This window comes from Metarhizium acridum (assembly GCF_019434415.1).
Source record: "Metarhizium acridum strain ARSEF 324 chromosome Unknown scaffold_555, whole genome shotgun sequence".
NCBI classification, from domain to species: Eukaryota; Fungi; Ascomycota; class Sordariomycetes; order Hypocreales; family Clavicipitaceae; genus Metarhizium; species Metarhizium acridum.
The window spans coordinates 1,426,740-1,439,791 of record NW_027094039.1 but is presented as its reverse complement, the minus strand read 5'-3'; the positions used below and the strand labels follow the sequence as shown (position 1 = coordinate 1,439,791).

The 13,052-nt window shown below is 46.4% G+C and overlaps 4 protein-coding genes across 5 annotated transcripts; 2 read left to right on the top strand and 2 right to left on the bottom strand.

Moving 5' to 3' along the window:
* Positions 1-2,359: 2,359 nt before the first annotated feature.
* Positions 2,360-3,949, bottom strand: J3458_019158 (mitochondrial 37S ribosomal protein bS1m). Its single transcript, XM_007808169.2, has one exon. It carries the CDS (start codon positions 3,892-3,894, stop codon positions 2,533-2,535), a length of 1,362 nt encoding a protein of 453 aa, XP_007806360.2. The 5' UTR covers positions 3,895-3,949; the 3' UTR covers positions 2,360-2,532.
* A 158-nt stretch (positions 3,950-4,107) lies between these two features.
* On the top strand, positions 4,108-5,893 carry J3458_019157 (uncharacterized protein). Of its 2 annotated transcripts, XM_007808168.2 has the most exons (3): positions 4,108-4,303; positions 4,386-4,636; positions 4,691-5,893. In XM_007808168.2, exons 1-3 carry the CDS (start codon positions 4,226-4,228, stop codon positions 5,604-5,606), a joined length of 1,245 nt encoding a protein of 414 aa, XP_007806359.2. In that variant the 5' UTR covers positions 4,108-4,225; the 3' UTR covers positions 5,607-5,893. The 2 variants fall into 2 exon arrangements, with proteins under 2 accessions (XP_007806359.2, XP_065973790.1); XM_066121432.1 differs by having other exon boundaries at positions 4,108-4,636.
* Positions 5,894-6,336: 443 nt separating this feature from the next.
* HOS3_2 (histone deacetylase) lies at positions 6,337-11,260 on the top strand. The gene is made up of 2 exons (XM_007808167.2): positions 6,337-8,931; positions 8,991-11,260. The coding sequence occupies exons 1-2, from the start codon at positions 6,511-6,513 to the stop codon at positions 10,020-10,022; spliced, it is 3,453 nt and encodes a 1,150-aa protein (XP_007806358.1). The 5' UTR covers positions 6,337-6,510; the 3' UTR covers positions 10,023-11,260.
* Positions 10,422-12,243, bottom strand: J3458_019155 (uncharacterized protein; the record flags this gene model as incomplete). The annotated part of the gene is made up of 4 exons (XM_007808166.2): positions 11,718-12,243; positions 11,395-11,624; positions 10,721-11,260; positions 10,422-10,649 (listed from the first exon to the last, which is right to left on the bottom strand). The coding sequence occupies exons 2-4, from the start codon at positions 11,554-11,556 to the stop codon at positions 10,422-10,424; spliced, it is 930 nt and encodes a 309-aa protein (XP_007806357.2). The 5' UTR covers positions 11,557-11,624; positions 11,718-12,243.
* Positions 12,244-13,052: the final 809 nt, after the last annotated feature.

Sequence of the window (13,052 nt, the reverse complement as noted above, 5' to 3'; positions counted from 1 at the left end):
ATAATAATATAAAGAGTAATATAATAAATTACTTACTTAACTATAATTTAATAGAATATAACCTAAAGTTTCGCTTTTACCTTAAAGTTAAGGCTTATTAAAAGAGAGTACTTACTATAAAAACCCGTATAATTAAGCTTAAGAAAGTATAAAAATAACTTTAAATTAACTAATAAAAAGCTATTAAATTCTAAGTAAAGTATTATAATTAATAGTATATACCCTTTATCTTATATAAGAGGGACTTAATAGGCTTAATTATAAAGAATATTAAATTTAAGGTAAGAAAATAAAAGCTTATTCTCTATTATATTAAACCTTTTTAAATTCTAAAAACTATTAAGAAATAGGTATATTACTTAACGCTATTAGAATAATATAATTACCTTTATAACGTCTTTTATATTAGCCTATTAAAGCTATAAAAAAGGTAAGAAAATACTAGTAAAAACTTACTTTTAATACTAAACCTTAAAGAGAATAATAAAGAGTATAAAGTTAAAGAAGTTAAGAATTAAAGAGAGTTTTAAGAAGGTATTTATTATTTAATAAAGTAAAAGAAATAGCCCTTAAAGTATAACTAATAGGTAGCTATTAAAGATATAATTAATATACTTAAGGTAATTATTACGTTTTAATAAAATAAGAATAAATAAAAAGCTAATAAAACGTTATAAGAAAACTATAAGTAAAAGACTATTATATGAAAATTAAATAATTATACTCTTATTATTATTAATTTTATTTATATTAACTTTTAAGCTAATAAACTATTAAATAAAAAATAAATAAAATAGCGCTTAAAGCGTAAAAAGAACTAGTAAAAAAGTATTTAAGGCGTTATTTTTAAGTAGATTATTACTAAATTTATTAGCGGTAATTAATATTATTATAAAAGTAATAAATTATTATTACTTAAGTAATATAACTTAGGTTAAATAAACGTAAATATAAGACTTAAATTACTTTTTATTTATTAAAGACTTAATTATAATTTACCTAATAATAATTAATAAGTAAAATAATAGGGAGTTATTAATAAAGAAGTTTACTTATATTATTAAATTATAAAGAAGAAATTTAAGTAATTAAAAGCTACTTTTAAGCTATTATATACGAATAGTAGACACTTTAAGTAAATTAAAAGAAGAGAATTAACTAATAAATATATCGTAATAAATTAAGGAAAAAACGTACCTATAAGCTCTTTATTATACTAGTTAGCTTATAGGTAATATAATAAGTAGTTTTAGTATAATTAAAGCTACGAATAATTTCTAGTAAAAGCTAAGTAAAGCGTATATAAGTTACGCGTGAAAAAATATAACTAGTATTATTATTATTACTATTATTCTTATTCTTTAAAATTAAGGTAATTATAAGCTATTAAAGGTAACTTAAAAAGTATAAAAGATTAATTATATCTTTAGCTATAATAAAGATAAGCTATATAAACGTTAATAAAAATATAATAAAATTATAAGAAAACCCTTTAAAGTTATAAACTAATTAAATTACACGTATTAACGCGTGTAATATACTATTAATAGCGCTTAAAGAGACTAATATTTAAGCTTAAGTTACTATTAAAAGTATAAAGAATTTAAAGGAGTTTAAGCTCCTTTAAAAAGCTATAATAATAGGCGTTTACTATTATACGTAAGTAATATATGTAAAATAACGCTTAATACTAATATTTATTATTTTAATAGTAAATAATAGGCGATTAGCTTAATAAAATAAGGTTTCTTAGGTGAAAAAAGGGGATTAAATAAGTAAGATAAGAAAGAATAAGGTAAGTAGTAATATTTAAGAGAGAAATAATTAATAAAAGTATAAAGAGGCTACATTAATTTATATATATAATTAATTACGTGGTAATATAATTAACTTTAACTAAACGTTTAAATTATTTATATATTAATTAATAATACATTATTATATAGCTAATAAGTAATTATTAAGATTATTTAACGCTTAGTTAAAGTAAAGGGGGATAATTATAAGGTAATTAAGAAACCTTACTCACTTATAACGTAATTAATAACGTTACGTGAAATAGGGGCTTTAAGACTATATCCCCTATATCTTACATAACTAGAAAATAGGGTAAGCTTTAGTTATTATAATACAGCTACCCCTACTTTAGCTACCTGACTTCCAGTCCCTCTTACAATCTTACAAATACGGCTTCTTGTGCCGCGTTGTAGGGGGTTTTAGTGTGGCCGGATTTAGTCTGTCACCAAAGTCACTTGAGGTAACCAGGTATTGCGGGTCCCGTGACCTCGTTGGAGCCTTAACTGCTCTGAGGGGATCTTAGCAACAAGTCATTTGTGTACGAATTTATTCGCAAACTATTGGAAGCGGTTATGGGAATTTTATTTGATTCTGGTAATATCATAGTGATACAAGGTTTTGTTTACATGGAAGACCCGCTTGGTGTCAATATACAACCTAAAATGACATTTGCTGCGCCGACATCACGACCGCAAAACTTCCTCGCTCTCTGAGATTAAGAATCCCGAGACTTTATCAAGAGTCGTCATTCAGTATCTCATTCGTGATTCTTTCAATTCTTCGGTCCGGACTCTTGTCTCCCTGGAGTTGCGTCGCCTGCTTTGCCTTGGTTTCTGCATCGTGATAAATGTGTGACTGGCCTTTACTCTCTTTCGCAATGACTTGAGCCTCAGGATGGGTTTCGCGAAGTTGCAAAACGACTTTTCCGCTGGGATCTACAGTAGCAGTTTTGGGCTCGATATAAGCCTTGGCGCCACCATATGTAGTAGTGTCAAGGTGAGCGATGCCGTTGAGCATCTTGTTGGCCTGGGTTCTACCTAGGCCGAAGCGGATATTGAATTCGTTATCCCCAAGTGGAACATCTGCTACAAAGCCGCCAACACCAAGTTTGGCAGGTTTGTGCCCGGCGCGTGGGTACACCACTCTGGCGAGAGCAGGTGTGCGTCGCGCTTGGGGTCCATAGACGGGGTGATTCTCCATGAAGGAGTTGGTTCGCAGGTAGCTAATGCCAGCGGAGGGATGACTTGGTGGCGGACCTGAGTTGCCGTAAAGGCTTTTAGACTCCAGTGGCGGATGTATGCTCTGTAAGAGTCCGATAGGTACAGCCAGCGGCGCTAAATCCAGAAACTCGGAGACCAAACCGTACAATGTTGTGCGGTCATTGCGCAAAGTTCGCAAGTACTCTGAAAAGTGTGCCTCCGTAATGTCACGGGGTTCAACCTTGGGAGGTGCGGGCGTACCCTTCTCCATGGCAAGATTATTCTGGCTCGTGGTGATGTCCTCAGCAAGTTTGCGCTTCAAAAGGGCTCGAAATTGGGCACGTTTCGGGTGGACCGTTTTCTTCAAGTATCGAACGAATTCGCCTTCACCCATCCTGGCAAGCCATGGGCCTCGAAATTTCCATCGCTTGCCATCGCTCCGTCCAGATTGAGATTCGGTAGGGTCAAGTTCTTCCTCGAAAACGGACTTGGGCCACAAGGAGGCTGACCTTGCTTCACCTGACATCTTTCCTCGCGGGACCGACATGGCAACATGCAGCTCCTGGAACTTCTCCAATGACAGTGAATGGTCCGCAGCTGACGCGAAATCGGTAACATTCTCGACAGAATCGACCTTTTTAACTCGGATCAGGGGCGTCGACGTCGTCATTGTGGATTTTAAGGGGAATGGTCTCTTGTAGCCCCAGTCACCCTTCTCGCGTGATGAGAGGGGAGTCGTGATTGACTGATGCTGAGGGTATTGTCTCGTCATAGTCGCTGATTTATGATCTCCAATGTGAAGGCTGGTAGACGGAGGCTCAGGAAGGGGTTTTGGTACTGAGAACATGCGCGATGTTCTCAATAAAGCCCCTCCGGGCGAAACAGCACGAGCCCCCATCGTGTGCGTTGCTGTTGCTGCGGAGGCTCAATTCCTCGACGTTGACGTATTTGGATGCCCAGAAGGATACGCTCGTCGGATTGTCGTGGAAAATTCGCTGCACTGCTCTAACAGCTAGGTGTGGAAATGACCCGGTGATGAGCCGGCCCAGCATAAACCATGCCAGCACTAAAAGCTCCTGGGGACCCACCTGACATCCTCCAAAGGTGTCACTCAAAAAGTGTCTGGTCTGGCTAACCTAGACCTCAGACTGAAATATCTGTGACAGCCTCAAGACCTCAGAAAGTGAGGAAAACCCGATTGTCGCGGAGGAAAATCTGTGTGTGAGAGAATGAGGGCCGTTTCAAAAATGGCTTCTAATATTTCCTCGTCCCCAGCACTGTCATTTGAGCTAGTGGCTCGCTGCTCGGTGCGTACCACTTGCTTGAATACAAATTTTTGCTGTTTTTGCAAACCGCCTTCGCGGTGCATGATACTCATGTTTAATACAGACAACTCGAGCCCGAGCATCAAATTTGACATTACCGCATGGCCCTGTTCAACTCCCCGTGTTCATGCCTGTAGCTACTCAAGCTTCTCTCAAGGGCATTACTCCTCAACAGCTAGAAGAGACTGGCTGCAGACTATGTCTTAACAATACATACCACCTGGGACTAAAGCCAGGCCAAGAGGTTCTTGACGCTATTGGTGGCGCACACAAATTTCAAGGCTGGAAACATAATCTGTTAACAGATAGTGGAGGGTGCGTACCTTGCTATTCTTTGTCTAGTTGAGAACATTGCTTACGTCGTTGCAGTTTCCAGATGGTCAGTTTGTTGAAGTTGGCAAAGATCACTGAGGAAGGCGTCCGCTTTCTGAGCCCACACGATGGATCTCCTATGCTCCTCACACCGGAACACTCAATATCCCTGCAAAACAGTATAGGAAGCGATATCATTATGCAACTTGACGACGTGTTGGTCACGACTTCACCAGATAAGGTTCGTATGCGTCAAGCAATGGAGCGCAGTGTACGGTGGTTGGACAGATGCATAGCAGCACACAAAAAGCCTGACAGCCAGAACCTATTCTGTATCATACAAGGCGGTTTGGACTTGGAGATGCGAAAAGAATGTTGCAAGGAGATGCTGGCTCGGAATACGCCTGGTATCGCGATTGGTGGACTGAGTGGCGGAGAGGCAAAGGCCGATTACTGCCGTGTGGTCGAAACATGCACGGCTCTCTTACCAGACCTGAAGCCTAGATATGTGATGGGGATCGGATACCCCGAGGATCTGGTTGTCAGTGTAGCTCTCGGAGCCGACATGTTTGACTGTGTCTGGCCGACTCGAACAGCCCGATTTGGCAACGCCATTACAAAGCACGGTGTCTTGACCATTCGAAATGCCAAGTATGCAAACGACTTTGGGCCGATAGAACCTGGTTGTGAATGTATGTGCTGCAGGCAAGGAGAGGGCGGCATGGGCATCACGAGAGCATATGTCCATCATAATACGTCCAAAGAGACTGTTTCAGCGCATTTGCTGACGATTCACAATGTTTGGTATCAGCTGAATTTGATGAGGGAGGTACGGCAGTCGATCATCGAAGATCGGTTTCCGGCATACATTCGACAGTTCTTTGCAGACCTGTACGAAAGCAAGACGGACTATCCCGACTGGGCGGTGGAAGCATTGAAGCCAGTTGGTGTAGATTTGACGGTAGAAGGTTAAATAGAACTCGGAACTTAGAAAGCATGTAGAACCGTTTCGTCTATGACAGCATAGAGACTTTGGGTTCGCAGAGATCTGATGAGTTGTGTTATGTGCTAATCATGAGCACTGTTGGTGTCAATAGGAGCAGTGTGCAATGCAGGTACATCTGCAGAGAAAGTAGGAATGGGATGATGCAGCTTGAAAACAAGGGCGATTCACATGTCAACGGTCGGATCTGCATTTAGGCTTTTTTTTGGAATATGCAGTAGCTTCAGTTATGAGGTAACAATGCAGCTTGTCTAAAGTGGCAACCGTCACGACGTTCCGAACATTGAAGTGGAGAGCACCTCCTTGGGGAGAGCAATGGGCACTATTGTTCCTCTAGATGTCCTGTAGAGAGTATGGGCCACTAAAACTAGTGACCAGCCCAACGGTAACTGGGTACCCCGTGAACTACATCATACGGCCACAAGGGCACATGGGACAGACACAATATCCCCGAATACAAGGAGCATTGTGTAATTGCTTTACTGATCCAATTTGATGCTCAGCTTTGGATGTACAATGCGATTGGATTGATTAATGGTACTCTTTTTGTTTGTTTGTTTGGTTGTTCTCCGTATGACCCTACGTCACCTACACGTGACGCCATGTCCCTGTCGCGTGCTGCGGATGCCAGACGCGGTCCCCAGCAGGCCATGGGAGCGTTGACCAGGCGTGGTCGCAATTAGCCCAGACCATCAAGTTAATAAAAACAAACAACGACTGCCTGCCAGGACGCCAAATCGCTACCCCTCGATCTCTCATTAGAATCTCCGGCCTTGTGCAATCACCGCGGGTAGGATAGACGAATTTCGACACCGCTTGTTGCCTTTATACATTGCTACGCTGGCTCTCTCATGCGTCGTCGACTGAAGTCGGAATGTCGTCCTCGATTCATGGGTCGTTGTCTCCACGACAGGGACCAACATCACCAGCATCTAACAGAGCAAACGATGACAACTCTGGTTTAACACTGTCGCTGAGCCAGCTTTCCTTGACGAACGAACCCAAAACCCTGAAGCCTCTTCCGAGCCCAAGAAACTCCTGGGGAACTCCCGCGAAGCCGCCATCTCGAAGATCGCCATCAGCCTCACCTCATCCTCGGACGCCTTCTCGCAGTCCTTCTAATGGACCGGGCTCTAGAAGAGCTTCCCATGCTGAGACGCCGCCACTACTTCGAAAGGCTTCCATGAACTCTTTACATTCTGCGAATGGTTTCGCGCCTGGAAGACCTTTGGCCAGGCGATCGAGTTCATCGCAGATAATCTCAACATCTCCAGCAAACAGGACGCCCCCTGAAGAGAAGCCCCCTGTGACAGCAGGAAGCATCGCTAGCGATTACTTTGCGGCTGAACTTGCGGAATACCATGGAGATACTGCTACGCTATCTACGGACACTGTTGTTATCCTTAACGATGCTGTATATGGGCATCGCTTCTCCCGCCCTCGAACTTCCCGAAGTGCATTAAGCACAATTGTGGAACGACCCGAACGTATCAAGGCTGCTGTTCTAGGTATATCAACAGCATACGTACGGTTGGGCGGTCGACACTGTCAGGGTCACTTGCCTATTCATCCCAAGAGGAACCTTTCCGACATCATCAGCATTCCCTTTCGCATTCACAAGACCACTAGACAACTGTCACTGCTGTCTCCCGCAGTGACCAATGTACATGGCACCAAGTGGATGGAGGAATTGAAACTCATGTGCGGCTCGGCTGAATCAATATTGGCTATGGGAGGGAAGGAGCTGCAACGACCTGACATTTCTAGAGGACCAGAACATGCTGCGCCACAGAAGCTCCACGAGGGCGATTTGTATCTGTGCGAAGAGTCCCTCAACGCCATGCAAGGTGCTTTGGGCGCAGTGTGCGAGGCAGTGGACACTGTCTTTGGTCCTGGTCCTCGCAAAGCGTTTGTCGGCGTAAGACCCCCTGGCCACCATTGTTCTGCTTCTCATCCTTCTGGCTTCTGTTGGGTGAACAATGTTCATGTGGGCATCATGCATGCTGCACTTGAACATGGTCTCACTCATGCAGCCATAATCGACTTTGATCTCCATCACGGCGACGGCTCTCAGGCCATTACTTGGCAGCACAATGCCCGCGCTAATGCTGCGAACAAGAGCCACGCCTCTTGGAAAAGAACGTCAATAGGGTACTTCAGCTTGCATGACATTAACTCTTATCCTTGCGAGATGGGTGATGAAGACAAGGTCAAGAACGCGAGTTTATGTATCGATAGTGCGCATGGCCAGTGTATCTGGAATGTCCACCTACAATCCTGGAAAACGGAACAAGAGTTCTGGACCCTGTACGAAAGTACATATGCTGTTTTGTTGGAAAAGACACGAAAGTACTTGAAAAATGAGGCAGCCAAGCTGCGTGCCTCAAACCAAGTCCCCAAAGCGGCAGTCTTCTTCTCTGCGGGTTTCGATGCCAGTGAGTGGGAGAGCGCGGGAATGCAACGCCACCATGTGAATGTGCCGACGGAGTTTTATGCCAGGCTTTCGCAAGATGTTGTGAAACTGGCGACAGAGGAGGGACTGGCTGTAGATGGCCGTGTGATTAGCGTCCTCGAAGGTGGATATAGCAATCGCGCCTTGTGTTCAGGGATACTGAGCCATCTGAGTGGCCTAGTTGGTGTTAGTCACGATCAAAGTCCAATCGAGACGGAGCAGGAATCTACCGGGCTCGCGTACGAGATGGGCCAAAGGATTGGAGCTATCAATTTGAACGCGGATCCGACAATGAAACCTCCGGCGTCAATGTACGATGCAGCATGGTGGGCAACGAATGAACTAGACCTCCTCGAAGAACCCGAAGAGCCTCTAGCAGTACTGAGAAAACCACGCAACTCTACTCCTCCGACCTACTCATCGCCAACCCAGGCCTCTACTGCTAGAGTTGCTGACCCCATCAAGATGAAGAACAGTCTCTCTAGCTTGTCTACCAGCTATTCGAAAGTACCTCAGAGGCCGACATCACCCCCACCTCCTGAAGTGCCTTGGCATATAGCTGCTAAGGAACTGTGCAAGACTCTGATACCATCAGATCGTCAAACAGACAGTTGTACGGCGGAGGATCTAAATGCTGAAGCATCACGGGCCCGGAGAGATCGCCAGTCTCTTTTGATTGGGAACCAGCCGCCCACACCATCCGGATCTGATAGATCATCATCGAGGATGTCGTTACGCGAACGTAAATCGAGACCAATCGGTCCTATTGACGAGGAAATGAGCGAAATGCTACCGAAGACAAGAAGAAAGCCCGCAAGCACACCGATATCATCCCCGGCGAAGGTTAGTTGCCCGCAATCAGCTTCTTGCATTTTCGACATCCATACTGACATCGAGCACAGGCTGGGAGAAGAACGCCTCAGCCAGCTGGAGCGCAGTCCGCCAGAAGATCTAGCCGCCGCCTGAGCGTGGCGTCTACGAATCTGTCCCCTCCCAGGGAAGAGCCACCTCCGGTCCCTCCTATCCCAGCCACAGCGCCTGGCCCTAACCGAACAACCAGTCGGCCCAACTCTAGGGTGGGTAGGACACAGAGCAGTAACAAGGTTCCCGTGAAGAAGAGCCAGGCAGTGCCACCCCGAATAGACCCTGCACCGAAAGGAGGGCGAGATGTGACAAGGGCGAGCACTCCCGCTAGAGGAGCGAAACAGTCTACAGTTGGGGCTGACACGCCGACCCCGGCTACGGGACTACCGCTCAATGCCGTCGGTAACGATGCCAAGAGCGATGTTGACAGTTTGACCAACGGTGTCAAGAAGATAAGAATCAACTTGATCACAAAGACACAAAAGGATGGGAAGCAGGCCAAGTCAGAACAAAGCGCGGAACCCGGCCGCCAACTTGGGCAGGATTCAAGTATTGTGAAGTCGGAGAAACCACCTACCCCTGAAGGCATGTCCTCTATACCAAATGCTCCGGAGCAGCTTCCAACTCAACTTGCGCCAGCTTCTGGTGTTCCTGAAGCACCACCAACGCCGTCACTAAGTGGAGGAATTTCAACTCCGGTTGAGGAAATCTACACATCTAATGCATCGTCGCCCACGCCGACTCCGTCCATTCCCACGGGAAGCTCTCCCGATGTACCGCATGTTACTATTCAACCAGCCAGCGACGCCAGCGATGTCTTTATCCCCTATCAGCCGGAAGGACCTGAACCTGTCATCATGGGGCAGCACGAGCATCTGAGGTGGCTTCCGCCTAACGTTCAGACGCCTTCTTCTGTAGCGCCGGTTAACACACCTCTGCCTAGCGCGACGCAAACGAAAAGTACCCTATTCCACTACACCTCAGGGATTCCATTCGCCCCAAGGCCGGATACAGAGTCACAAGGACGACCAGGATCTCTGGGCACAGCACGTACAGGACATGAACAGTGACAGTAGTCCAAAGGGCAACGGCTCACTCAGCGTAGGAATTTTTGCCAAATGAGGCGACATTCAATGACGGCTCAGCAATGAGATTTATTGATGAAAGATGACTTTTTTTTTTTTGGTCTTTGAGAAAACGAAAACTACGTGGGATGTGGGTGCTGGGATAATGGTAGCACACGCTTGTCATTTTCATGCTCGGAGTTTTGTCTAGTCAGGCGTGCTTTTGATTGCTCTGCTCTAGATATTTGGGTTTGACGTTTGACTTGTGTGATACCCCTTTTGATTGCGCTTTTGGGAGCAGTACATGGAAAGTGGCGTTTGGGTTGTGGATTATGCAAATGACTCTATGAAGACTTTTGGTTCCATCCTTCTCCAGTCTATCATTTTGTACATGTATATGCGTGTTCACGACTTGAAGTGTTCCCTGAACACCTCTATGGGAACAGCCTTGTCAGAGAGCGTTGCCTTTGTTGAGCCGGCAACACCGGGATGTGGTTGGCGCTCAAAAGTCCAGAGATTCCTGACACCCAGACGTTCTAGAAATGACAGACCACGGCTGTAGTTTGTGCTTACCTGAGCAATGCCGTGGCTGTCGTCAGACATTGTGAAGTCGCCTCCCATCTTGACCCATTCCTGCAAACAAATGGTCAGTCTTTCACGGCCGGGTTCTCACCCACTCGCTCCAAGACTGGAAAGCAACTCACCTCGGAAATGATGCTGCAAGGGTACGGCTCCTCCAACCCCTTTCTCAACGCAGCCGTGTTCAGCTCCAACCACCCGCCCTGGTCCTTGACAATCTTCAGATTCCGCAACACCCTGTCCCACACGCCCTTCCACTGCCGAATATCCCGCCCCGGATCCACGCTCTTCAAACGGATCAAGTCAAAGTGCCCTACGATCCGGGGCCTCAGCGCAAGGAGCATCTCGTGCTGCAAGTCGTAGTAATCCTGGTACAGGCGCTCCTCCGACCCGCCCGCGGCCCGGATAGCCTCCGCGTAGGTGGCCGAGTCGTAGTCTATCGGGACGCCGTGCACGTGGTGGACCGAGCCGACGAAGTAGTCCACGCAGGCCGGCAGGGCGAGCTCCCTGACAAGAGGCGCGAGCGAGGGGCGGATGAACTCGGCCTCGAAGCCGATGAGGATGTGGATTTGCTGGGCGTATTTTGCCTGCAGGCGTTGCGCCTCGACGAGGTAGGCCTCGTGCCGCCGAGGAAGAGCCCGAAGCGATTCTCGGGGACAGTCTCTCTTTAGGGGGACTTGATTAGCCTTTTTTCCCTTCTTCTCCCTTTTATTTGGGTGTTTTCTCACGCGGCAGTGTGCAATCGAGCTGGCACTTATCGAGATGCCGAGGACGGGGGGATGCCCGCGAATAAACTCACCTCCTCGGGATACAAGTCCCGCTCCTCATACCGCGGCATGTGCTCCGACAAACCCATCGTTTTGAATCCCAACGAGACGGCGTGCCGGACGATGTCCTCCAACTGGTCGACTGCGTGGCCGGGGCAGAACTGCCCCGAGTGGGAATGCATGGTGAAGGCCATTGTTGCCGCGTTTGCCGGCTGCGGCCGCGGCTGTTGACGTCGACTTTGGGTTTACAGCCCACGCGGGACTTTTTTGATTCAGTAAACACAGAGGTCGGATGGGAATGCGGCCCGTGGGCTGCCAACTGAGGATAGCTGCGCACGCGCAATTTTTTACATACTCTTTGGGGGCTGTCGGGATGCAGTGACATCTCGCACGTGGCGTCGGTGCTGTCCATACGAAGAGTTTCTTTTCTGGCGTTCGGGATCCACACGGATGCCGCGGGTGGGCTTTGGATGCGACGTAGTCGTGGTTTTGGGAGAGAATTGGACGAGTCTTCTTTTCTTTTCCTTCCTTCTTGCTTGTTTCATTGGCATACCTCATTCTTGTGGTGAAATCACATGCTTGTGATTTTTTCTGCCGCATTTGTTCCAAGCTTGGAGTTTTATTGGTGCGTGCTGTTGGCAGGAGACGCACAGTTTGGATCCAGAAGAGGAAAGAGCGTACGAGCATGCCGCGGCAAGTTGGGCGGTAATTTGGGGCTAGCCGCCGTGCAAGTAAAGTACGGCGGGGACTGCGAATTGGCGATGATATGGAGCAAAGGAAATGGATATTGCCAATTAGTGTAGATTTGTTTCGTGCCATTGATTTGATTCTTGCTCTACCCTCCCACGGTAAAAGCAAGCGCCGACAGGAAAACTGTGAGCACTCAATATGTAGTAATGCTTTGGTATGTCCGTGAATATTTCGAATGAGGTCATGATAAAAACTACATGACGCATTAAATTTGCGCACCGCCGAACGGATTAGTTGAGTACACCGCTGCGTAGAGTGTATCCGTAACCCAGAAGATGGGAATTCGAGGCATGCATAACAAGACGGATGGATCATCAGTCTCTTATTGGCTCACTTATTTTCTTCAGCTGGGCCCCAGTTGCTACGAGCAAGCCCCCCTTGTTCGGGAATGTGAGATTGGCAAGAATCTACAAATTGGCTTCGGGTCATGGTAAAAGATACAAGCTGTCAAAGTCACTTCAACGTGAGGTACATTTGAACAGATCGCGAGCAACACCCAAGCAGCCGACGCCCCCAGCATTGCGCAAGTACTACTCCATCTAAATATGGAGGTTGGTGCACCCGTAGATCTGCGGCCATCAATCCACGGGCGGTGCAACACTACCGGACTCGTTCACAACCTGCCCCCTCGGTTCAGATGTCCGTACGGAGTAGACTGGTCGAAAATGACATTTGCGGGATGCCGCAACAAGCTGTCTTATTTCGAATTGTGAGATGGCAAGAAACCCCTCCCCTGTATGTGCCCAGACAGACAGACAGACAGACAGACAGACAGACAGACAGACAGACAGACAGACAGACAGACAGACAGACAGACAGACAGACAGACAGACAGACAGACAGACAGACAGACAGACAGACAGACAGACAGACAGACAGACAGACAGACAGACAGACAGACAGACAGACAGACAGACAGACAGACAGACAGACAGACAGA

What these genes read in the sequence shown, in the direction of transcription:
- J3458_019158 (XM_007808169.2), bottom strand. Translation starts at nt 3,894, where the DNA reads ATGGGGGCTCGTGCTGTTTCGCCCGGAGGGGCTTTATTGAGAACATCG.
- J3458_019157 (XM_007808168.2), top strand. Translation starts at nt 4,226, where the DNA reads ATGAGGGCCGTTTCAAAAATGGCTTCTAATATTTCCTCGTCCCCAGCA. An exon ending in AGCTAGTGGCTCGCTGCTCG is followed by an intron (nt 4,304 to 4,385) that starts GTGCGTACCACT and finishes TGTTTAATACAG; the next exon opens with ACAACTCGAGCCCGAGCATC. An exon ending in CTGTTAACAGATAGTGGAGG is followed by an intron (nt 4,637 to 4,690) that starts GTGCGTACCTTG and finishes ACGTCGTTGCAG; the next exon opens with TTTCCAGATGGTCAGTTTGT.
- HOS3_2 (XM_007808167.2), top strand. Translation starts at nt 6,511, where the DNA reads ATGTCGTCCTCGATTCATGGGTCGTTGTCTCCACGACAGGGACCAACA. An exon ending in CGATATCATCCCCGGCGAAG is followed by an intron (nt 8,932 to 8,990) that starts GTTAGTTGCCCG and finishes CATCGAGCACAG; the next exon opens with GCTGGGAGAAGAACGCCTCA.